Source organism: Amyelois transitella, chromosome 22 (assembly GCF_032362555.1).
Source record: "Amyelois transitella isolate CPQ chromosome 22, ilAmyTran1.1, whole genome shotgun sequence".
In the NCBI taxonomy this organism is placed as follows: domain Eukaryota; kingdom Metazoa; phylum Arthropoda; class Insecta; order Lepidoptera; family Pyralidae; genus Amyelois; species Amyelois transitella.
This window is the reverse complement of record NC_083525.1, coordinates 7311438-7338555: the sequence shown is the minus strand read 5'-3', so window position 1 is coordinate 7338555 and position 27118 is coordinate 7311438. Positions and strand designations below refer to the sequence as shown.

The window sequence follows — 27118 nt, the reverse complement described above, 5'->3', positions numbered from 1 at the left end:
ATAAGCTTTTAAGCAGATAAGCATTTAAAAAAAACATTTTTCTAAAAATTTTTTAACGTGTCTGTTCCATCACTAGTTTTGTGTGATTGACATTTATTGTCAACATGACATTACACGAGTGGGTGACACTGATAATATCATGACCAAGGTATGACAACGTACGGCATTCTGTCATAGTATCGACTTATACATAATGCATTAAATACATAGGTAGGTACATATATAGGTAGGTATATATACCTGGAACCGGAGAGGTTTGACGCGTTGATCCAATAGCAAAGAAGAATCTAGATCGTGCAAACAAATATTTCACAGACTGGAACATATATACAATTTCCGACACAACATTGTCGGAGCTGCGGTTCCCCGGTGCAACAACTGAATCTGGCGGAAGATCTTCCCTTTGGTGGCGATGGAGCCAGAATCATCGCCACACGACACTCGGGCGGATGGATGTCGTTTTATGTTTATGCCATCTTCCTTTTCATTGTCAGTGACAGATAAGTGACAGGTGTCAATTGCCAGATCGCTGTCAACATCTCGATGGCTTTCTGTCTGTCAATCAACAAACAATCAGTTTACCTGTCAGTGCTTGGCATCTGGCCGTCAACCAACTTTCAGAGTTCGGTTCGGACTATCTTTTCCCCGTTAGTTTTTTGGGTGTGTTTATTGATGAAGTAATTGAGTAGAGTAGTGATAGAAACGCGCGGATAATTTAATTATAAGTGTTGACAATGTTACGATCCATGTTGGAGGTGTTTTGGAATGAGAATGTGTGGTTGCCGCCAAATACAACTTGGGAAGATATAGCTCCTGGACCTGATAAAGCCGTGGTTTATACTGACTACAGGCACCTTCTGTACCCTTTACCACTAGCTTTACTGCTGATACTCCTAAGACGTGTATTAGAAAAGTAAGTAAATTTTATTCCAACTTCTGCACTTAGATTTCCATGAGTATACAAAAAAATAAATTTACAATAACTTAAATTTATTCTGTAGTTTTTATCCACGAAAAATATATTTAACAATAAGTTCCATGAATTATGTCAACCCTGAAATATATAAATTGAAAAAAACAAAATTTTACATCTATTTTAAGTACTGCACTAAGGTACCTATACAATATTACCTATGAAAATTATAAAGTACCATAACTATTTCAATTTTTGTATTTAATTTATATTTATATAAAGCTAACATTATTTTTTAAAAATAATGCCTAATTAATGCCAGTCATTGTGTGAACATTATATGGCAAAAGTACAGTTATATTGTGTGTTCTAGTTCTTGAAGTATTTTACAGTCTAATGAGTTCTAATTACTTGTGGCTGCAGACTGTGTGCTCAATAAATACCATATTGATCATAAAACAGTTCCTAAGTAATAGTAATTGATTTAAAAAATTTAGCATTGCTAAGATTTTTAATTACAAAATATTTTAAGGTGCTATTGTAACATAAATGTGGTAAAAAAATAATAAATTTGAAAAATTTGAACACACAAATTCTTTTTTTATTTGTTAAGTTATGGCATTGGTTGTATTGCTTTTTGATGTTTCTGATTTGTTAAAGCAACTGGTAAAATAAGTAATTATAATTGTCATAGTAATAAAATAATGATAAGTAGTATAATAAGTATTAAATTTTTATGAAAGTCCTTAGAAAAATAAATTCTATTGAGGAACTCAGGGAGTAAAAATATATCTTAATTTATTTTCTACCTTACTAACTAAATAATGAAAAAAAAACTAACTTAATGAACAGTCTCTTTTGGAATTTAAATTCATGCATAAAATTGTTTAAAAATATATGTGTGTAGTCTCTAAAATAAGTTTATTTGTTAACATTAACTTTAAAATAATCAATTTTCTTAACTTAAAATTTGAGAAAAATAAGTTGAAAAAATTAAATTAAAAAAGAGGCCTTACTTTAAATTACTTACTGTGTTTTAAGCCTCTTATTAAGAAAAAAAATCATTCCTCTTAAAATTTTCAAAGAGAAAATATGTAAAATAAATTATTCATCTTTTCAGTTACTGGTTCGCCCCTTTTGGTAAATCATTAGGTATTAAGAATACAAGACCAAAGAAAGCCTCCAACATCCCCCAGCTTGAGGCTGCATATCAGAAGTCATCAAAGATAAAACATAAACAGGTAAGAATTCTTTATATTTTTATACATATACTATTGAAATATTTTTTTTATTTGAAAAGATTTTATTGACAGAAAAAGAAGAGACCATGCTCCACTTATAAATGTAACTCTTAATGTGCCCCATATCTTCAACATTGTTTTGCAAACAACATTCTTATTATAAGATAATAAAGTCACAATAAATTCTAACTAAAGTAACAAGAAACTCCAGCTTAAGTAACAAAAAAATTCTGAGCTCAAAAGTGGTAATCAGATATTTTTGTAGTGTATTTTTTTCCCCAAATATTTTATACGATAACTTCAATCTATGCCAAATTGGATGGTTTCTAAGACCTTGTGACGTCACCGATTTTCAAATTTCAATATCCACGGCGCGTGCGTGCGTAAGCTTGCACTTCAAGGGTTCTATTTTTGAATTGATGAGTCACCCAAAACCGGCGAGACAGGTTGTTCATCTGTCTCGTTCTCAGTAAGTGCAACCAAATAGCTTTAGTTGAGTGCGCAAGCACCGAGACCGCAATGTGCGCTAAAGCTCGACATTCACGTTTCGTCATTCGAAATTTAAGTTGCGATTTATTTATTTTAATTTTTATTACAATCGATGTTACAAATTGTTGATTAAATGCACATTTTAACGTTAATACTATGTACTTTCGTCTTTTGGACCGTCAGTGTCAGTGGTCATGATACAAATTTAAAATTTGCGTGTGTTGTAAGGGTGCGACAGTTTGAAGTTGGAAAAGAGAACAAGTAGGAAGATATATTTTTCAAAACAACAATGTTTAAGGAAAAAATCGCATGGCATCCCACCGCACCCTAAAAATGGCATGATCCTAGTTCAGTTCAGTTCCAGCCATCGTAGCACGCATATTTAAACTCTAACGCCGCGCGCGCAACGCAGTTTTTATCGCGCGAAAATCTGTCGCTGTCCCGTTTTAGGTCATAATGAAACAGCGATAGATTTTCGCGCTATAAAAACGGCGTTGCTCGCCCGCGCGTGTCGTACTACTGGGGCAGCAAATTAATGAATGTCGGTCACATTTTTTGGGCAAGAGCACATTCAACGCCATAACTTAACGTGAATTGCCAGCTTTACGTGCGTGCAGTTTGTTTTTTTACAGATTATAATATTCAGTTAACTACGGCACCATGCCGATCGTCATGGCATAATAGCCTTATTGTTGCCATGGTAGATAGGATACTACTATATTATATACTGGGTTCGATTCCCAGTGCAACGTATTACTTATGGTTTTTTACTACAATTGTGATTTGTTTTCATGTTGCAATATGTAGGGCCGACTATTTGAATTGAAATATAAAATACAATCTTCATAAAAAGCAAAGGCTGAAATTAAAAATCTATCCGTCAATAATTAGTCCACGGAATTTGTTAAAGTTTGGAGCAGAAAATATTTGCTTATATTTTCGGAATTCCCATGAAAATAAGGACGCAGGCAAAACTTAGTCTTTTTAAATCAAACATTCACCTTTTAACTTACGGGGTGATACGAGAATTGCCACTATCAATTTGTTACGATACATTAGATAACTATGTAAAGGTGAATGACCTTTGGGTTATCAACAGAGGTTCACACTTTCAATACAGTGAAAGCTTTTGTTAAAAGTATATATTACTTACTAGGGGGAGAATTTTGTATCGATTTGTAACCTATAGGTGCCGTGTGGTTCCCGGCACCAATAAAAAAAGAATAGGACCACTCCATCTCGTTCCCATGGATGCCGTAAAAGGCGACTAACGGATAGGCTTATAAACTTGGGATTCTTCTTTTAGGCGATGGGCTAGCAACCCGTAACTATTTGAATCTCAATTCTATCATTAAGCCAAACAGCTGAACGTGGCCTATCAGTCTTTTCAAGACTGTTGGCTCTGTCTACCCCATATGGGATAAAGTCGTGATCATATGTATGTATGTATGTAACCTATAGAGTTAAATTCACATTTAACGCTATTAGTGAGAAAGAATGTAGGTATGTATATGTATACTTGGATATTAATGATAGATTGAGCGTCGATGGTCGAGCGGTTAAAGAGTTGTAGAGCATTATAATCTTCCTTGCCAGGATCGTTGGATGCAAAATTAAGATGGTAGTTAGCAAAGAAGTTTTGAGACTGCACTACACTCAAGTGTATATGACGAGTTATAGCAGCAAATACAAAAAAAAAAACATAAAAATAAAAATAAATCCCTATTTTAGAAGAAACCTGCTTATAAGTGTATTACCTCGCGAAGACGTGCAGATATTAACCAATCCAAGTTACACTTAAAATGAATAGTTCGCTGTGATTGGTTGGCTTTATGTAGAACGCTCGCTATGAATCTGTATCAATATCTGGTGTTGGCAATGTTTATGCATAATGTGAAGTGTATTGCCGATTTTGAAAATCGAACATGTTAAAATCTAAGGGCGCAGTTCATAACGGAATCACTTTTTTAACAAAACGCCTCTTGCATAGTTGTGAAACACGTTCGAATTTCAAATTATTTAATATTGTTCCGATGTGTATATGTTTAATTGTTTAACCTTCAAGCTTGACAGACCTTTAACTGTGCTTCCTTTCTTTTCAGTTCTTTTTGAAGGAGAAGGTAACTTGCATGATATAACTTAGTTGTAGACATCGAAATATAGATTACACGCTCATGACATTCAAATCCATTATTGAGTAGTATTTTTCTCTGTAGTTAGCCTTTTTTGAGTAAACAATAACTTTCAAAGTAATTCAAATTTTTTAAAGAAAAGAAGGTAATTAAATCCTTTATAGTTAGCTGAATTAGAACGCGACGCCTGTAATCTCTGTTTTAAGATGCATTTAAACCTCATAAAATACACAAATATGGATTTGCTTTTGAAACCCTAGAATTTAGGTCGAATAATTCATTTTCACGTTTTATTGACGTTAAGTGTTGTAAATGATAATTCTCAGTCATCGGTCTAATCTGTAATGTCAAGATTAGCGTAGTTATCGTGCATTGGGCAACGAGTAACAGGGAGTTCTTATTTCAAAAGCGTATGCCGAAAGAAAATGTGTTATAGTCTGAACGCACCTTTGTTTAAATTTTTACCACGTTGATTTTAGAATATGGCCGCTTGTAGGAATTTGTAGGCAACTCTTTAGTTCATTCCAATATTGGCATAAAAACCAAAAAAAAATGCTTTTTAAATTAAAAATCGCCTTTATTTTTGCTTCATTATAAATTTTAAGAGTGGATGTAGCTGGCTAGCTGTAATATATGATTTAGAAATTATTAGATTTATATTTTATCAACATACTATTTTTTTTTATAATTATAATTTTGTTTTATAATGTCATTATATGCTAAGAACCGTTATTCGAGACCTATAGAGTGAGATAGCAACACCTTCGTGCTCTTTCAACAGCCCCAAAGTGCCCCCCTCCACCCACTTCCGGTCACCTATCTCGTTCTTTCGGAGTGGAGGGGGAGCCTCGCTTGCCAGTGCGCGCAGGAGCGCTGTCTCCTCACATTGGCATCGACTTTCGTCGAAGCAACACCCCATAAGTAAAACAGCGTTGCTGTTCGAAAAAATAAATTAATAAATCACGGCTACGTTCCCGCCATAAGGCGCGAACACGCGGTCGTAAAAGAACACATAGCGGTGGGGATCGCAGGTTAGACATATTAACATCTCAAGTAAGTGATATATTGAATTATATTAGGCAGACCGATTCTACTTTTGCCAAAAAACAACGTAGGTCTATCAGTGATTCAGACTCTAACATTTCAATTCATCCTACCGACAATTTAAAAAGTTCTCTTTTTGCCGACGAGCCCCTCGTCAACAAACCGCGACCAAGTAAAACTTTCGAATTTAACGTTAACACTAATCTCAAAGAACCTAACGTAGAAAATGCATTAGAGAACCGATTAAATCTTCTTAATAAACTGCATCACTTTAATACGAACGAGTGGGATCGCGTTCGATACGTAGAAACCGAGAAAAATTATTTGGCAAAACCTGGTTTTTACGAGATTGATGTTAACACTGAGGTTCGATACTTTGATCCTAATTCTAGCTGGCTAAAGTCATTAGATAGGTCATTGGGCGCCATGACTCATGCACTTATCCAGCAAAATGAGAACTTAAAAAATAATCTACAAGAGCTCATACAATGGTCATCATTACCCGGTTGTAACTTAGATGCAAATACGTTATTTGATAAAATAAATTCCCTTTTTTCTGACAAATCGGCCTATGTAAAAGTGTCCGAAGATATTTTACAATTAGTTTGTGGGAGGCGTGCTGACGTCATACAAAAGCGACGCGACAGTGTTCTTTCAGGCATTAAAGATCGTTTTATAAAAGGAGACATTAGAAAGATACCTCCCACAAACTCACAATTATTTAATCCAGATATGTTAAGCTCCTTTTTGCAGAAAGTTGGGGGTACTAATAAAATTTTTGTGTCAAACAAACGCTCTGCAGAAGAGCCAATAATGTCTATACGGAATAGAACAGATTATTCTCAAAACAAACGATCGCAGAGATCGTTCAATAGACAGGAGCAAAATCTTGATAATGTACCCTCAACTTCGACTGGTTATCGCGGTTTATCGACAAAGACCGGTAAATATCAAAACAGCAAGGCGAATAAAAGTGGGACGAATTCGAAGCACAGTACCAACACTAAGAAATCAACTGAGAATTCAAACCGTCGGTACAGTAATTTTCGTAAATGACTATATACAAGACAACTTTTACGGTGGGCGTTTGAAAGATTTTATTCATGTTTGGCGTCATTTCAACGCTCCAGATTACATCATAAAAGTAATATCGAGTTATCGAATCCCCTTTTTAGTTCTACCCCCATTAATGGCACCAAACATGTTAAGAAAATTTCAGACACCCAACAGTGCTGCAATGACAAAACAGATTTCAGATTTAAAAAGACAAAAGGTTTTGGTACCAGCTCCAAATACACCCAGTTTTGTCTGTCCGATGTTTCTCGTAAAGAAGGCAGACTCGAGCGATCGGCCTATCTTCAACTTGAAAAAGCTAAACGATTACCTAGCACAATTCAAATTTCGCCTTATAAACGTTCAGAGGATTCCAGACTTCTTACAAGAAGGAGACTGGACCGTGAAGATCGATTTATCTCAGGCATACTTTCACCTGGCGGTCGCCGAAGCCGATCAACGGTATCTGAGAGTTCTATACGAAACGGATTCAGGAAACATCGAGCTCCTTCAGATGACCAGTCTCCCCTTCGGGCTGTCATCAGCACCCAAAGTATTCTCGACTGTATCCAACTGGGTAGCCCAGCTCTTGCGCGAAAGAGGCTTAAGGCTCATAGTCTATCTCGACGACTATCTGATAGTCCATCAAAACCGAGAAATTTTGATAGAGCATGCTGCAGAAGCTGTTCGATTACTGACCCTGCTCGGATGGACGATCAATTACAAGAAATCTGTGCTCGTCCCGACCAAATGTATAAACTACCTAGGTGTAACATGGAATCTCAGCCAGAATTCCAAGTACCTACCCAAGGACAAAGTGTCGAAAATCAAAAACAAAATACTTTATTTGTTAGACACCAATCAATGGAATTTCAAAGATTCCCAGAGGGTACTAGGCATGCTAAACTTTGCAGCGTTCGTCGTGCCCAGAGGTCGTCTTCACTGCCGCCCCATACAGAAGGCCAGCATACGACTTTCGAAAATTCAGCCACAAACAAAGTGGCCATTAGAAATTTCAGTTCAAGACGAACTGAAATGGTGGTTAACTGCAGTAGAATCAGGCACTCCTATTCACTGCCAGAGGGTTGCACATTTTTTGACAACCGATGCCTCCGGCTCAGGTTGGGGGGCTGTGCTAGATGGGAAAAATGTAAGTGGTGTCTGGCAAAACAGTCAGATAAGTTGGCACAGCAATCTGATAGAAATGTCAGCTGTCATACAGACATTGAAGATGTTTCTATCGTACCTCCGAAACACCACGATTCTATTACAATCGGACAACAAAAGCGTGATCAGTTACATAAAAAACGAAGGAGGCCTACGATCCACAAACCTGTTCAAATTGACGCAACTGTTGTTCAACATAATGGACGAGAACAACATACAGATAATCCCACATCATATTCCCGGTCAATTCAACATAGAAGCGGACTTACTATCCAGAAAGAAGTCACGCGGCGAATGGACTCTCAACCCAGAAGCTTGCCACGAAGTGTTCAACCGCTACGGTCGACCACAAATCGATTTATTCGCTTCCGCAAACGCACACGTGCTTGCTTGTTACGCATCGCGCAATTACGAAGACTCGAGCGCAATATTTCACGACGCGTTCAGCAGAAAATGGAACTTTCAACTTGCTTGGGTGTTTCCACCCCCCCCCCCCATCTTGTTCCCCGGGTCCTAGCACATATGAACCAGGCGAAGGGAATGTACATCATAATAGCCCCGCGTTGGCACAAAGTATATTGGCGTCCGGATCTCAAGAGAAGGGCTGTGCGAGCGCCGTTCACTATCACCGATCTACAGCACAGGCTGACGGATACACGGACTCGGCTCCCACCGCCTCGTGTGGCCGAGATCTGTCTCGAGGCTTGGTTGGTGAAGGGTGGAGCAATCAACTGACAGGTTGGTCTCATGACGAAATTCAATTGCTTAACACTAGCTTGAGAGCATCAACAAACAAAATGTACCAGTCTGTCTGGTCCAAATGGGAAGTTTGGTGTAGGGCTAATAATATTAACAGCCTACAACCCAACGGAGCCCAGCTAGCTAGATACTTAGCACATTTGCATATACGCTTGAATTTGTCATATAAAACCATTTTAGTTCATAAATCCTGTATTTCTACACTGTCTGTTCCTAGACAAGAACCACTTAGCGCAAATGTTATTGTGAAGCGTATTCTTAAGGCTATTTCAGTCGCTAATGCTGACAAAAAGCAAAGTAAACCAGCAATCTGGGATCCCAGAATTGTAATTGAATGGTTAATTACACACTCCCCTGATCTAAATTCATTATTTGTATTATCTCAGCGCACAGCTTTGATACTTTTGCTTGCATCTAGTCGAAGAGTACATGATTTAACCCTGTTACATATTGATGAACAGCATTATGAAGATCATTCTGATGTTATTGTGTTTCACCCAGTATTCGGCTCTAAGACTGACAATTATGTGCACAGGCAGTCTTCATGGCGTCTCAAACAAACTGAGAATTACAATATTTGTCCTGTTTTTCATGTAAAAAGACTGATAGAAATTTCTCGAGCAAGGCGTACTGAAGAAATGACTGAACTGTTCATTTCATGTAATGGAAATATTAAGGCTGCCTCTCGGACTATGATTGGAGGCTGGGTCAAGAGGATTCTTCGCTCGGCGGGAGTTGAAGCTAGTCCAGGGAGTACGCGCAGTGCTTCAGCCTCGTTAAACTGGATGGACAATTGTAATATTGATGAGATAATGCAAAAGGGGAACTGGCGTGTTCCTAATACCTTTGCGTGTTATTATTCAAAAGAGATACGTGAACCCCAGAATGGGTTCAACTTGTCAAAGTATTTTGATGCTTTATAACCTGATTTTATGACTTTTATATTATCATATTACTAACTGGAAAATAACTTTAACTTTTATTTAATTTTTTGTTTTCAATTCTTGCTTATAAGAATTCTATACATTTAAAGAAAAATACATACATAAATATATTTCATTCATTATTTGTCGCAGCAAATACCATTGATTAGGTATATTTTCTATAAGAAGAATATATAAAACAAAACTGATTAGCAGATGTCTTCTTTTTATTGCCATTGCATATTTCAATGACTATTCCATACTGACCTTCATCACACATTGGCTTATTATTTTTCGCTTGCCACCAGGCGATAACAAACACATCTCACTCTATAGGTCTCGAATAACGGTTCTTAGCATATAATATACCTGTTTTACCTGAAATTAAAACAGTTATTATATGCGGTAACCTTATTCGAGACCTATAGTTTAAATTCTGCCTGCTGGCTTATTTTAACATACTTTAGTGAGATGCAATGTGAGGAGACAGCGCTCCTGCGCGCACTGGCAAGCGAGGCCCCCCCTCCACTCCGAAAGAACGAGATAGGTGACCGGAAGTGGGTGGAGGAGGGCACTTTGGGGCTGTTGAAAGAGCACGAAGGTGTTGCTATCTCACTCTATAGGTCTCGAATAAGGTTACCGCATATAATAACTGTTTTAATTTCAGGTAAAACAGGTATATTATGTCATAATATCATTCGTCAGCTTTCTACTATCTACCAATAATCTAAGCTTATATGATAACACCGACGAACTTGTAAAATTTTAAGGGAACCCTAAAAATAATTATTTACTTTTTCATATCATGTGGCGAAATTTAACCTTTCATGTGCTTAATGCGTGATTATTTTTTTTATCTCCGGTTTAAAATGCAAAAGAAATAACCTTGAACATCTTTAGTTATCTGTCATGGAGTAATCTGCGATTTCAGATAATTGAGTGATTCAATACTGCCATGGTCAAAATGCAAACGAGATATTTATGTCTTATCAACCAATAATATTTATTTGTTACACATAGGTACAAGCGCAGTGACTGATACTTAGAAAAAAAATATTTTTTATACTTAAGTAAAAGTTTTTTTTTTTAATTTATATATTTATGTACATCAAGAAAAATAAGAATAAAACTTAAAATGAAGAGAAATTCAGTACAAGGGCACTACTTATTTCTAGGGAAATCTCTTCCAGTAGGCCCACGATTTATTTAAAAGTTTGCCTTGGTAAATCACAAACGCACAAATGTCGATGCTTCCTGAACCATCTTACTATCCAGGTATAAAAATCTTAATGTGATTCTCTTCCCTTTCGAATTGTAAAGATCAATCAAGGGAAGGCGATAATTTTGGGTGTCGACAGGCTAGCATTTCCTTGAATATTTTATTCTGTAATCGAGTCCAACTAAACGTGGCATTTGAATCTCTTTATCGAGTAAGACCACTATCTGTGAATGTGTATGAAAAGTTTAAAATAAGTAAGCCATTTTGTAAAGATTTAATTTTGGCCGTATGACTTCTAAATAACATCACTGCACGCATCGCTACCCTCTGCACATTTCTCGCTTGCCTTGCATGAATGGTCTTTAGTCGTCTCCTACAGCATCTACACGATAACATGAAGTGTCTCTTTTAAGTGCCGTGTGGTTCCCGGCACCTATGAAAAAAGAATACCTAGGACCACTCCATCTCTGTCCCATGGATGTCGTAAAAGGCGACTAAGGGATAGGCTTACAAACTTGCGATTCTCAATTCTATCATTAACCTAAATAGCTGAACGTGGCCATTCAGTCTTTTCAAGACTGTTGGCTCTGTCTACCCCGCAAGGGATATAGACGTGACCATTTGTATGTATGTATGTATGTCTCTTTTATGCCGAAATCTCGTCTCTTAGATTTTTTTTTATTTAAACGAGCATTAAAATCAATAAATGGGTTATAAAAATCATATGATGTATCGAAGGGATTTGATCAATCAATTTTGTAAATCATTTCATAGCGGACGGAGTTAATATGCGGGCATCAATTGGCTATGATTACTACTATTAAAATGCGTCACAGTCATTAAATCAATACCCTTATGAATGAATAAAATTATTCCAGTTAAATTAATGGCTATTAAGGCTGTCATCGTAAGCTTTAGTTTCCATTCCCATACAAAATTATAAGTCAATAAAGCCGCCCGCGACTTCGTCCGCGTATTTGTCTATATATCCTTGAACTCCGGAATAAAAAAGTAGCCTATGTGTTATTCTTGGTTTTCAACTATCTACCTACATACTAAATTTCATAACAAACAAACTTTCGTATTAATAAAAATTAATAGGATAGAATTGAATGTATAATGTCTCTGTGTCGCAGCGGTAGTACGCTTGTCTGTAACACCGGAGGTCCCGGGTTCGAATCCCGGCCAGGGCATGATGAGAAATGAACTTTTTCTGATTGCCCTGGGTCTTGGATATTTATCTTTTATCTATGTATATAAGTATTTATTATAAAATATAGTATCGTTGAGTTAGTATCTCGTAACACATGTCTCGAACTTACTTCGAGGCTAACTCAATATGTGTAGTTTGGTTCTGTTCTGAATATATTCTTTCTCTAATCTCTGCGTGTTCCCGGTTGCACCCTCCACAGAAGTGTTTCGGGGCCCAGGGTCCGTCTTCCGACTCTTCTCCCTCCATTTGGTCAGATTTTCGGCGCCCTCGGATTTCAGTTAATATACATACATACATACATACATATGATCACGTCTATATCCCTAGCGGGGTAGTCAGAGCCACCAGTCTTGAAAAGACTGATAGGCCACGCTCAGCTGTTTGGCTTTGTGATAGAATTGAGATTCAAATAGTGACAGGTTGCTAGCCCATCGCCTACAAGAGGAATCCCAAGTTTACAAGCCTATCCCTTAGTCGCCTTTTACGACATCCGTGGAAAAGAGATGGAGTGGTCCTATTCTTTTTGTAATGGTGCCGGGAACCACACGGCAACTCTCTCTCTTAATATCTCGCATATCATCTTTTGCGACATCCAGCCATGATCACTTTGGCTCACCCCTTCTAAATGTAGGTATTATAATTAAGTAAAAAAATTCATTGAAACTCCATTTTTTTTTTGGAAATTATTGTGAAAGTAATATTTCTTTGTATTATCGCAATTTTTTTTGCACTTTATGTAGGCAATAATATTTGCATAGCAGTTTTTTTATATATTTTACGCAATAACCATTGAATTGATATTGATAAAATTTTGTAGGTACATGTTGCAACATAATATAATACCCGAACCTCCGGACCCTGTCATTTATACTATACCTAATGTAACAAAAAATTAATTTCCATACCTATTTATTTACCACCTCTTCATAAAAAACTCATTAAAATTTCACATTATGACTACCTACCTTTTTAACAAATTTTTTTTCTTTTTTCGAATGATTCTGACCGTGAAAAGTGTCTAAATTGAAAATCAATGGATTTTAGATGTAACCGTTAAATGGCAGACCTTGGTTAACGATAAAACGCTTCTGTCGTAGAAATTAAAAAAAGAAAAACGTTTACATGGTTCAATACTCCGACCTTCGTGTGCATGACCTTTGTACCAAATGGAAATCTATCATTTAATTTTTATATTATCTTCCATGCCGTGTGGTTCCCGGCACCAATACAGTGCCGTGTGGTTCCCGGCACCAATACAAAAAAGAATAGGACCACTCCGTCTCTTTCCCATGGATGTCGTAAAAGGCGACTAAGAGATAGGCTTACAAACTTGGAATTCTTTTTTAGGCTAGCAACCTGTAACTATTTTAATCTCAGATCTATCATTAAGCCAAATAGCTGAACGTGGCTATTCAGTCTTTTCAAGACTGTTGGCTCTGTCTACCCCGCAAGGGATATAGACGTGACCATATTTATGTATGTATGTGATGTGTTTGAAAAGCTGTAATATTTTATGTTTCGCCAGCATATACGCCATACCATAGAATTAAGAAGTTTAGAAGTAAATGTGTCGTCGTCAATGCCGTTGTCCTATAGTTTTTAGATTTCTCGAAGAAAAATGCATTAGTAGGTTTCTGCTATGTCTCGTAATAGACGTATGTACTGTACATATTCTTATAAAATCGTATAGTTACTTGCACATCATATCACACCCCCTTTGCGACGAAACCATTTGTCATACTTTTGTAACACCCAACAAAATTATCTATGGCATAGAGTGAAGCCGTAATCTCAGGATTAAAATTCGACGATAAGTGCGCATAGCAATGGCGTTTTATTATCGTCAGGTTCTAGACTTCAGCCAGTTTTAATGTAAGATAACAAAATCAAAGTTACGATAATGCTGCTTAATATCTCGTGAGTCATGTGGTTTCCGGCACGGATAGCATTCCCGATTCAACAAAGCGAATAAATACTTCCGTCTACCTATCCCATGTAATCACATCTTTATCTCTTACGGGGTAGACAGAGCTAAAAGTCTCGAAAAACCGAAAGGCCACGTCTTTACTTCATGATTTACTCGTAATTGGGATTCAAATACTGACAGGTTGCTAGTCCATCGCCTATAAGAAGAATCCCAAGTTTATTAGCCTATTACTAAGTAGCCTTTTACGACATCCATAGGAAAGAGATGGAGTGATCCTATTTTTAGTGCCGGGAACCACACGGCAAGTTTCTTTAGTAGATTTGATTAAATATTTTCATAATAAATTTCTATAGTACTAATGCATATGAAGTGATTTCGTACAGCACGATTGTCGTGACATCACAAGTCACAATCAATCAACCAAAACAGCGAAAAGTTTAAATCGCGCAAGCAAAGATTTCTCGGATTGGAGCATACCTATAAAACCTCCGAATCAACACCGTCAGAGCCGTGGTTCCCCAGGCATCACACCTAGCCTGGCGGAAGATCTTCCCTTTGGTGTGGCGGTCGAGCCAAATCATAGCTCCCGCTACACGAGCTCCATTGACGTAAACATGGTATAAAATACAATTGTGATTACATATTTTATGTTGAAAACCTTAGTTTCTAAAACAACCTTCAAGAGTTCGTTTAATTATGATCGAAAATTATTTATTCTATTATGAATATTACACTGGGAGATTTCCACCACCCATCTGGACGTCACCTTACAATTGTATGTAAATATCCTTGCTTTGTTTTTATAATGAATTCAATATTGAAATATCATGGGATTTATAATTCCGTTTGGTTATGAATAGTAATTTTTACATTTCATTTTTTTTTGGCGGCTTTTTCTTTTGCCAGGAAACAGTTAAAAACTGCCGGCATCTTCAGATTTGTTTTGGAAAGATAAAGGACTAGTCGAAATATTTCCATTGTCGTCCCCAAAAAGTTGACTTATGTCTAAAATATAAGCTTATCTCCAACAACGATAAACCTAATCTAGGCTTGATTCTGCGGGGCTAGCTTAGTATGGCACGCTTGGCGCCATTTTTATCACGCGATAAACTATCGCTTTTTATTATGACGGGACAGCGCGCTATTAAAACTTTGTCGCGCGTGTCAACCTCTCAGATCTAGCTGTGGCGTTGTGAACGTCAGACCATAGTCTCTTTGTGTAAAAACCAGCAATCTCGTAAAAGCTAGACTACTTAGAAGACCACGTGCTCTGGTGCTTCAGACACACCGCCAATGATACATACATATAATTAACCCTCTTTCCCGGAGGGTTAGGCAAGGCAGAGACTACATCTTTCCATTTGCCACGATCTCTGCATGCTTCAATATTTTATTAGCTTCGTCCACATTCATAATCCACTTCACGTAAGCTCGTCGGTTTCAGGTACTCTTGACCTGACCTTGTGGCCAGAACGTCTCCGATTTAATCAAGGTAGTCTTGGCCTTCCCACTCCAACGTTTCCTTACCTACTCCTTTGGCATATTTGCTAAGTCAACCAGCTTAGGATTCAACCGGGAACCATACCAAAAAGCTGAACGTGGCCTAACAGTCTTTTCAAGACTGTTGACTCTGTCTACCCCGCAAGGGATATAGACGTGACTATATGTATGTATGTACGTACATACATCACTCGTACCTCTTACCAACACCTCTTTATCGTAATTCCTGATTCTATTAATACCTGTACTTGTAAAATGGATGTATCATTAACCGCCCACTTCTTCGGTCGGCGGTTTGATTTTATTTATAGCGCTATCAATATATACCATGCCATTAACGCGTAATAGAATATGATGGCGCCAAACAGCACAGCAGCCAACAATAACACAAACTTGGAAATCTATATCACATCAAAAATGCATTTCTAGGCGGTTGCTTGAAGAGTATTTTTAACCGCCGCCGTAAAAAAAAAGTTGGGTTCTCAGTTTAACTTGTATGTTTGTATGTAAGTATGTTTGTCTGCGATTATTTCGCGTTTCGCAACACCGATTTCGATGCGGTTTTCTGGAAAGTGTTTGTTACATTTCGGTGAAGGTTTTAGAAATTAAACCGACTTCGAAAAAGGAGAATATCGATGGAAGGCGGTTCTCTTTTTACAAAAGTTATTCATCCGCTCATTCTTTCCAGCATTATTACATTTAATGGATTGTAATTAACCATGTCGTGATTTGTGATCTAATAATTCCAATGCGACAACAGTCATGAAAATGTTCAGTATAATTCACGTTTCTTTTCACCTTTTATATAACAGCGACAACATAATATGACAACACTAGTAGTGTTAAGTCTTACTCAAGGCCTTTTTATAGAACTATGTACTTACATGTTGATTCAGGGATATTGTTCCATTAAGATCATGTGTAGAGTCGAGATTATCGTGAAATTGTTGTTTAATTCTACTACGGTGAGTGAGGAGTAGGAGAGGAGGAGGAGAAACTGTTATGTACCTACGAGTTACTTACAAAACAACATAATGAAAAGGTAGAATTAACTGTTTAAAGCTAAACGAAATAACAAACAAATAAAAATTTAAGGTAATGATTCCATTAATCCTTTTTTGAATCGATGCTGCGACAGGAATAATATTGATTTTTCACGACCATGGAATGATTGGGATTGGTTCTATTGTTCTCTACCGAAAGTCACATGGCGCATTTTTTTTATTATTATTACTCATTAGTATATTAGTAAGATTAAAAGAGCCTTAGCTATCGCGTTAAGTCACCGTTAGTCAGCAGATGTTTCATTGCTATCGCATATTACTTTTTACAATCATTTAAGTTTTAATACCACATGCTATAAACAGGCGGTTAAATCATTTCGTTTTATTTGCATGCCTCTATTTTAATAGTAGCTTTTGCACGGGTCTTCGCTCCCGTGGGTAATTCCAGAAAATACATAGCCTATGTTACACAGAAATGCCTATTCTACATTTATCTGTGCCAAATTTCGTGAGAATATTTCCAGTAATTTATGAGTTTATTATATACTAGCGACCCGCCCCGGCTTCGCACGGGTGCAAAATTCGGAAAAAATTATACATAAAATTCCTCCTTCCTCTTGAATCACTCTACCTGTTACAAAAAACCGCATCAAAATCCGTTGCGTGTAATTTTAAAGATTTAAGCATACAGACAAACAGACTAAAATAGCGACTTTGTTTTATACTATGTATCTAGTGATTTGAATAAAAACATCTTTTATTTTTATTGTTAGTGTGGATTATAGAGATTTTTATTTGCAACATATATTTTTTTTATTTATTTATTCATTCACAGAGCCATACAAATTAACAGACATAATATTCCAAGCACTTGCATATCAGTCATTTGTGCTTGTTCAGTTCAGACCATCCTTTCCAAAACATATTTCAAGTTGCCGGCAGCTTTTAACTGTTTTTTGACAAAAGACATGGTCGCCAAATGTCAAATGCAAATATTACTATTCATAACCAAACGGAATTATAAATCCCATGATATTTCAATATTGAATTCATTAGAAAAACAAAGCAAGGATATTTACAATTGTAAGGTGACTTCCAGACGGGTGTTGGAAACCCCCCAGAATAGAATAAATAAATTTAGATCCTAATTAAACGAACTCTTGAAGGTTGTTTAAAAAACTAAGGACCTCTTCATCTCTTTCCCATGGATATCGTAAAAGGCGACTAAGAGATAGGCTTACAAACTTGGGATCCTTCTTTTAGGCGATGGGCTAGCAACCTGTCACTATTTGAATCTCAATTCTATCATTACTGACTGAATGGCCACGTTCAGCTGTTTGGCTTAATGATAGAATTGAGATCTGTCTCCGTACATTTTCTTCATCTGTCAGTAGACCAGATGAAATATTAGAAGCCTCTGTGAGATTTAAATTAAGGCGTAATGGCGCCTCCGTTAATGTGACCCCGTCCTAAATTCTTAACATTTGTTGTATACATACCCTTGGTACATGCTGTCAGAACAATCACAACGGGCATTTAAGACAATCAGCGTTCATTGAGGAACATAATTATCGTCTAACGCGAAAATAGACCTTGAGCCTAAGTTCAGATGACCTATTTTAGAATTACGTCATTATCACACAATTGCCATTTTCGAAATAATGTTACGGTAGATTTTGGAAGGTGTTTCGAGTGATTGTAATGTCTGCTTACATTGGTAGATAGTTTTTCTTAGTAATGAACGTCAGTTTAACCTTTTTTATCTAGACCTATGAAATTATTAATAATTTTCCTCTTTTATGGTATATGTGTAAGGAGCACTCATGAACTTTTAACATTTTCCATATTTGCGATGCCTGAAACCGAAAAAAATATCAGTAAAAATCAATAAAGACTTTTACATGATTTATATACCTAACATCAGTACTGTTAATTCAATTTGCATTCTTATATGTAACATATATAAAACATAATATATAATCACGTCTATGCGGGTATACTCTTGCGGGGTAGACAGAGCTAATAGTCACCAAGAGACTGAAAGGCCACACTCAGCCGTTTGGCTCAATGATGGAATTGAAATTCATATTATAGTGACAGGTTGCTTGCTCATCGCCTAAAAGAGGAATCCCAAGTATATATGCATATCCCTTACTGGCCTTTTACGAGATCCAAGGGAAAGAGATGGAGTGGTCCCATTTTATTTCTATACATATCCAAATACCATTACCAAGGTGTAGATACTGACCTGCTAACATTTTGTTCTCCTGTCTTTTGGTTTAACTTGTAGAGCACCTCAAGGGTCACTCTTGGGCCCTTTAACTTTTGCTTGTCAAATATTTATTTTTTACGTATATTATCTTTTTATTCTTAGTCTAACCTAATGAATAATTGTTGACTAGGGATCAGTTATCAATATTTCTGAATCACCAAAATATTTAATAATAGTTTGCATGATTATTTTAATCATTTCATCAACATGACTAACGTATGAGTCACACAGATAATATGATACAAAATATGTGTTATCAATAAGCTTCATAAGCTATATCACCGATGTGGGACGAACATTTACGCGATTATCTAAATACGTTTCCCTGTTTTAACCACTTCTGTTTTCATTTTGTTTTTTAACTAAAACACACATATCCCGTTTTCATTCTTCAGTATAAAGAGCAAATAGTCACACGACTCGAAAGTTATATTTAACTGGTTGTTTTAATGATGAAATTAGAAATATATTATACTCGTAGTTCTACTTAAGTTATTATATGTTTTTATTAATTAAGAAAAAAAAAATCATAAAAATCCTTATAAATATGGTCTATTCGAATCCGTTACGAGGGATGCAACTCTTCAGCCGGTTACGAAACTATAGGTTCGTAACCAGTTACGGAAGAAGAAAAAGATATCTGTATAAAAATTGATGGTGGTCGGACCAGCAAAGGACAAATTTTTATGGAGATAAATTGTCTTCTTAATTAGTGCAGTAGTAAAAGCATTAGTAAAAAACAATTTAAAAAAAGGCATTTTTTGTTAATAAATTTACAATGTATCTTAATAACAATGTTTTATGAGTTCTTGGTAACTCCAACTAACGCATTTTTACTACAGTATAGTTATTGTATTTATTTTATCAATTTAGCATTAATTAGATCTGTTTTGTAGTTTATCACAAAAATCACATTGCAGCTAATAAATTGCATTTGTTTATTTCATGTATATATGGTGTTCTTTCTTTACAAATACCTACACAAATTAAACACGAGTAAACTCAGTTGCTTATTTCACTCATAGGAATAATTACTCTGATATGTGGTTTTGGAATAGATAGATTAGATAACTTATGTGCTACTTAATTTAATATACTATTACTGACACTATAGATTTATTTATAAACTTCAGAACTTATATCGTGATATTGTATATAAGTTCTGAAGAATCGATGATCGTATATTGACGGCCTCTGTGGCGCAGCGGTAGTACGCTTGTCTGTGGCATCGGAGGTCCCGGGTTCGAATCCCGGCCAGGGCATGATGAGAAAAGAACATTTTCTGATTGGCCTGGGTCTTGGATGTTTATCTATATAAGTATTTATTATAAAATATAGTATCGTTGAGTTAGTATCTCGTAACACAAGTCTAGAACTTACTTCGAGGCTAATTCAATCAGTGTAATTTGTCCCGTATATATTTATTTATATTTATATCCTCATATTTATAGGTTACATTATTACTGTAGATATTGTTCATAAACTTTAGAACTTCTATCCTCATATAATTTCACTAACACTATGAATTTTATTTTAAAACTTTCTTACTTTATTCTTGAACATTATCAAATTATTGTTTTTCAGATAACAGCCCTAGCGAAGCAGTTAGACCTGAGTGAGCGACAAGTGGAGCGCTGGTGGCGCCACCGTCGCAGTCAAGATAAGCCTTCAACTCTAGTGAAGTTCTGCGAGAACGCTTGGAGATGCCTCTTCTATTTGTACAGTTTCTCGTACGGATTGTTCATATTGTGGGACAAGGTGTGGCTCTGGGATATAGACCATTGCTATATCGGTTACCCGCATCATGTAAGTAGTAATCGTTATTAGCATTCATTCAGCTACTATATTTGCCAGGAGGGATTTTTCTGGGCTGGACCCAAATTTTAGCGAACATAGATTTTTTCTAGTTAAATTCTGAATTTTAGGGTGAGCACGGCGCACTTTTTCTCTTCTTAGATAATAGGTTCAGACGCTAAGTGTTCTATGACCATGCCACTTACAGGCACTTAAATTAGAGTTTCTGATGATACCGTATTCCTTTCATTTACCCACGTCCTAAATTTATAAATAGTATTTTCAAGTAAAAGTCGTTTGACAAATTCTAGTTATAATTGTATTTGATTATAAGAAGTATGTTCCCTACTGACACGAAAAGAAACAGTTAATAATCAATAGCCAGCCAGTCTACTTGAATTCATCAACAGATTGAAACCCATATTTAATTCCAATTTAATATGTAGTATCTAATTTAACTCAATTGCTTTTTAATGGTGCTATTTAGGCTTGGTGTGTTTCATTCGTGCCAGCCGATCGTCAGTCGATTTACATTGATATAAATCGTTACTCATTCTGTGTAATTTTTCCCGTACATATTCATATAAATTTATTTAAATTTATATATTTTTTGTGTGTGGTTCCCGGCGCCAATAAAAAAAAGAATAGGACCACTCTATCTCGTCCCATGGATGTCGTAAAAGGCGACTAAGGCACAAGCTAATAAACTATGGATTCCTCTTTTAGGCGATGGGCTAGCAGCCACTATATGAATCTCAATTCTATCGTTAAGCCAAACAGCTGAACGTAGCCTGTCAATCTTTTCAAAACTGTTGGCTCTGTCGCAAGGCATATAGACATGACTATATGATTGATGATGATGATTTACTATTTCAATCATCCAGGGCGTCACCAACGACGTGTGGTGGTACTACATGATCTCCTCGGCGTTCTACTGGTCCCTGACCATATCCCAGTTCTGGGACGTGCGCCGCAAAGACTTCTGGCAGATGTTCGTGCACCACATCGCTGCCATCGCCTTGCTCTCCTTCAGTTGGGTGTGCAACATGCACAGAATCGGAACCTTGGTGTTGTTGTCGCATGATTGCGCCGATATAGCTTTGGAGGTGGTGTATACGAGTATTGTTTCTATGTATAATATGTATTGTTACCTTTTCCTATTGTTTGTGACGTGTGGTCCCCTGCATTTTAGAATAGAATCACTTGGTATGTTTCCCATGAATGTAGTAAAAGGCGACTTAGGGATATACTTAATAAATAATATATTTTGTATGCCGTATGGCCAAACATGTTCAGTCACAACAATATGCTTCTTCATCTGCAATACATGTTTTACAAATAAATAATCTTGAATCTACTTATGTACTTCTATATCCCTTGCGGGGTAGTCTTGAAAAAAAACTGAAAGACCATGTTCATGGAATAGAGATTCACATAGTGAGTGGTTGCTAGCCAATCGCTTATAAGAAGAATCCCAAGTTTCTTAGCCTATCCCTTAGTCATATCCCTTAGTCGTTTCTACGACATCCGTGGGAAGATATGGAGTGATTCTATTTCAAAGTGCCGGAAATCACACGGTACACGCGTTTATAAATTTTTCTCTCCCAATTGGATTTAATTAAATTTTCGACTGTTCCAGGCGGCAAAAGCAGCAAAGTACGCGAACTACCAGAAACTATGCGACGCGCTGTTCGCAGTGTTCACAGTGCTGTGGATAATCACGCGTTTAGGAATATACCCCTTCTACATTCTGTGGAGGTAATTGTTACGAAAAATTCTTTATAATCTTCTTCCTCTTGACTTTAGTCGCGGTTGCATTTCTAAAACTCTAGAGAGAAGCTCGGAGTGCGATTCCCGTCTGACCTCCGCAACCTTTGCAGGTAATCCGTATTGGATCGATCATGGTTACACCATCCAATTGCCTGAATGTGCAGGTTTCCTCTCAGTGTTTTCCCTCAACGTAAAAGCATGGGTTAGTATTGAAACTAATGTAAGTACATAATTTCGAATAGTCATTTGTACATGCCGAAGTGGGATTTGAACCTGAGCCTTTATGCGCATTACGACTTTTAACCTCATCGGTTCGACCACCGATGCTCTAAAGAAATTCTTCATAATATCTATATCTATACTTCAAAAATTATCTGGAAGAGATCGCTTTTATTGATAAGTTACCTTTTGGTCTAATGTATATAAATTTGTAATTTCGTAAGTCAGGTTTTTACACGAAGCGACTCTCGCATCACCGCCTCAACCTTTGCAGAGAAACACAACACATATTGGATCATGGTCACACATCCACTTGCCTGAATGTGAAGGTTCAGATTCAGGCAACTGTAACAGCATTGGTTAGCAATGAAACTAATGTAGTTACATAACTATTTTTTTATTCCAGCACTCTGATCCGCGCCCCGTCGCTTCTACCGATGTTCGCCGCGTACTACATCTTCAACTCACTCCTGTGCCTTCTACTCTGTCTGCATTTAGTGTGGACGTGGCTCATCTTGCAAGTGGCGTACAAAACCATCACTAGCGGCCAGGTGAGAGTCTAATGCCGATTATTAGAAAGAATTGATTTATTTTCAAAATTGGATACAAGGAGGTATCACTTATTGACGTCATATCACTTAAATCTAATTATAACTACTACCGCTTCCAAAGCGCATGTGTAGAAGAAGCGGCGGAACCAACTAAACTGCAGCGTTTTCACCGGACGTCAATTTATAAATGTAGATCTCTTAAATCTAAATCGTGGACGAATGCACATTGTCTACATTAAAAAACATGAATGAATGTAAAACTTAACAATTCAATACGAATATTTCGTCAAATAAATAAAGATAAAATAATATATGTACACACTGTACAAATTATGTCAATACCGTGTCAAAAATGCACAAGCATTTAAGAGGCCATTATGTAGTTATTACCGACTAGCGACCTGCATGTCTACAAATATTTAAATATCCTCTTGAATCACTCTATCTATTAAAAAAACTGCATCAAAGCGTACATACATACACACACAGGAAGCGTCTTTTCTTTATACTTTGTATTGATGATCTTCTCTGTGGATTATACTCTGCCTGTATTTAATGTGGAGGTGAGAGTCTGAAGTAATTTATTTAACGTCAACCATAGTTCAAAAACCAAAAGATATGATAATTATTATGTGATATGAACTATCCCATAAAAATTAATAATTTTTTGAACTATGAAATTTGATATCGATGTTCGCTGCATACTTAAACTTTCTCCTCAGTGTCCACATTTATTGTTAATAGGTCATACGTATGTTCTTGAGTACGCCCGCGACATCTTCCGCCTCAAAAGAAAACCTAGCTTATTTCAGATTCCGCAGAAATAATGACTTTGCAAACCTAGACTACATGAGGAATCTACATGCAAAATTTTAAATTACTAGATCCTATGCGTTGATTTATCATAAAAGCATTCAGTGTTCTCTTCTTTATATTTAGATTATGTTTAAAAAATAAAAATGTGCCGTGTGGTTTCAGGCACCAATCGAAAAAAATTATAGGACAACTTCATCTCTTTCCCATGGATGTCGTTAAAGGCGACTAAGTCTAGGCTTTTAAACTTGGGATTCTATAAGGCGATGGGCTAGCAACCTATTTGAATCTCAATTCTATCATTAAGCCATACAGCTGATTGTGGCCTATCAGTCTTTTCAAGACTGTGGCACTATCTACCCCGCAAGGAATATAGACGTAATTATATGTATGTATGTTATTATTATAGATGGAAGGCGACATCAGGAGTTCCAGTTCGGAACTGAGCGACAGTTCCCACTCGCAGTCCAACCACAATACGCCGAATCGACTCAACAATAAGAAGTGAGACTAATATTATTACTTACTTAACTTTTCCCGCGGGGCCTAGCTATATGGGTATTTTCGAAAAAAAAAAGTTACTTTTCAAAGCCCGTTCTATTTCTGTGTCCAATTTCGTCAAAATATGCCCATTAGTTTTTGAGTTTACTCTTTACAAACAAAAATTCTTGCGGATTCGATCCCGTGAGAGCTTTATCTATTTTGTCTATTTCTGTACTAATTATCGTCAAATCGGTCCAGTTGTCTTTGAAAATATTCATGTCAATAAAAAACACAATATTTTATCTTTACTTTCGAGTACACAAAATTAATTTCATTAATTTTAATTTACTTATAAAAAATTTGAAACAAATACGAAAAACAATTTATAATTTTCAGGGAAACATAGGATCCGGATTCCATCTCGCTCGCACAACTACAGCTTTACTGCGCCTGACAAGGATAGCCTATATTTATCACTGCCGTGACAAAGCGGGTGCTCTGAAAGTTAGAACACTTGATGAAATGCCTTTTCAAAGAAAATTAAGCCTTAACGCTTAGTAATAAGATCGTACTTAATTTAAAAAATGTACCTTAACGGAGAAACCACAAAAGTTTAAACTTCGATGCAAAATCTAAGTAAAATTTTATATCTATAATTAGAGAGGAGCTTTCTGAAAGAAAATTGCTAATTCATATCTACCTTATATTGCAAACAATGACAAATATGAATGAATAAGTATATTTTGCAATAAAAAAGCGCCGCAGAGCAAACAAAATTTGTGTAAAAATTAACGAGTAAGTAATAATAAATATATATTATAACAAGTTGATATAAAAGAGGCTAGCATCGCACGATTAAGAGGAGTGCAATATTATTGAAAAATGAGCCACAGATTCTAATAACGCTAATCAGAAAGACGTCAAAATTTTCATGAGATTGTTTCTTAATGAGACAATAAAATGAGCGCTAAAAATCCGTTCTTCGTATCCGCCTTGAAGGACCATGTTAAATTGTTGAATTGGAGTGAAAATTAATAGTTGTTTCTTTCTGGAAACCATTGTAATCAAACAAAGGCAACGTGCAGATAACTTTTCTTTCGACGTATCCGGCTCGAAGGACCATCTTGTACAAACTTTTGTATGAATTTAAAGTTATTTCCTGCTGGAAACCACTGAAATTATTGTAAATGCATCACACATCATCACATCATATTCCCACCACCTTATTGAAACCACATCGAGGCAGAGAACACATTGTGTTGTGAAAATTGAGTGAAATGTTACAATGATATCACAAATTTGTGTTACATGTTCACCACCAAATTGTGACGAGAAGTGATTTCGTGAAGTTTTGTGAAGTGAAGTATAATTGGTGATTCACTTCTCGTAACTGTCAAGTTGTCAAGCAAGAAATTCCATATTGGTAACTGATTATCAAATATTAGTTACAAAGGTGGACTGAAGGTGAATTGGATTCCATCGGGTAAGGCTAGAATACTAAAGACTTTAATGCTAATCATATTTTCATTTTATTGATTTTTCATTTAAACATCTTCCCGGTCACTTCCTTACCCATGCTTTGGAGTCCGGGGTTATGTTTTGAGTATATTTAATACTTATTACTTATGTGTTTAGGTATTTGTCACAAAAAGAAATTCTTTGGAAGGTTATAAGTGATATTTATTATCTTTCTAAAGATATCTTATTTGACTAACATTAATAATAATTGATTTATAAGGTTCGAATTACATTCACAGCTTTTTTATTCTAAGGAGCTTTAAAATCTCCTTTTAAGTAAATTTTATGTTATACCAATTTTCAAATATTATCACTATTTTTACTTTTGTACACTACGGTATTACCAATTTTTATTTTGGTTGTGGAATGCTACTGTGACCTTTAATACTTATCGTAGATTAATAAATAATTTAACTTTTCCTATCTTCGTCTATAATAAATAAAATTAAATAACTAAAATAAAAATTATAAATTTTAAAGTTAAATTATTTAAAAACATATCCTACATATACATATTGGACAAGTTTTTGCCTGCGGCCTCGTAAGCCTACATCGCATATCCCACGGGAACAGTGCATTTGTTTAGGCTTCAACCTTAATGAATATTTATGTTCTTCTTATTATCTTACTAATAATGTGCCTGCAGTGTCAAGAATATTGGTTTAAAAGATAAAGCGTAAAGAATTAATAAACAAGTTTTCGATATTCGAAATGGTAATAATTTTTTTTCTGGAGGCTTAATTTTGTTAACTTTAGACAACAGTTAAAATGAAAACCTCTGGTCAAGTTTTGTATGATGAGAAGGTTATGTTTCTTTGCTATTGTCTGTGCCTCATGCATTGTTCAGATGTCTTTTGTCTTGTTGCAATATAGAGTTTGTTTATTTATTGATCTAGTGGTCAAAATTCATTATCGCTTTTTAATGTTCTTCTTAAAAAAATCAAGAATAAAAATAGAAAAAAAATTATATGTGAATGTCTTTTAAATTAACTGAAAGTACTTTTAAATAAAGTAAAACATTCAGTATTTTCGTTAAAAAGAAGAGATTATATCGAGAATTGTTATTATTTTTTTAATTATTGCTGAGTTTTCGGGGCCAGATTTTGGTGCTTCT

At 36.0% G+C, this 27118-nt stretch overlaps 1 protein-coding gene across 3 annotated transcripts; it reads left to right on the top strand.

The window, feature by feature from the left end:
- The first annotated feature begins 563 nt into the window (after nucleotides 1–563).
- On the top strand, nucleotides 564–27118 carry LOC106130029 (ceramide synthase 5). Of its 3 annotated transcripts, XM_013328783.2 has the most exons (9): nucleotides 564–913; nucleotides 2034–2154; nucleotides 4746–4763; nucleotides 20441–20662; nucleotides 21535–21756; nucleotides 22290–22408; nucleotides 23046–23190; nucleotides 24413–24507; nucleotides 24883–27118. In XM_013328783.2, the coding sequence occupies exons 1-9, from the start codon at nucleotides 735–737 to the stop codon at nucleotides 24890–24892; spliced, it is 1131 nt and encodes a 376-aa protein (XP_013184237.1). In that variant the 5' UTR covers nucleotides 564–734; the 3' UTR covers nucleotides 24893–27118. The 3 variants fall into 3 exon arrangements, with proteins under 3 accessions (XP_013184237.1, XP_060806587.1, XP_013184238.1); XM_060950604.1 differs by lacking the exon at nucleotides 24883–27118 and having other exon boundaries at nucleotides 24413–24511; XM_013328784.2 differs by lacking the exon at nucleotides 4746–4763 and having other exon boundaries at nucleotides 565–913.

What these genes read in the sequence shown, in the direction of transcription:
- LOC106130029 (XM_013328783.2), top strand. Translation starts at nt 735, where the DNA reads ATGTTACGATCCATGTTGGAGGTGTTTTGGAATGAGAATGTGTGGTTG. An exon ending in CTAAGACGTGTATTAGAAAA is followed by an intron (nt 914 to 2,033) that starts GTAAGTAAATTT and finishes TCATCTTTTCAG; the next exon opens with TTACTGGTTCGCCCCTTTTG. An exon ending in AAACCATCACTAGCGGCCAG is followed by an intron (nt 23,191 to 24,412) that starts GTGAGAGTCTAA and finishes TTATTATTATAG; the next exon opens with ATGGAAGGCGACATCAGGAG.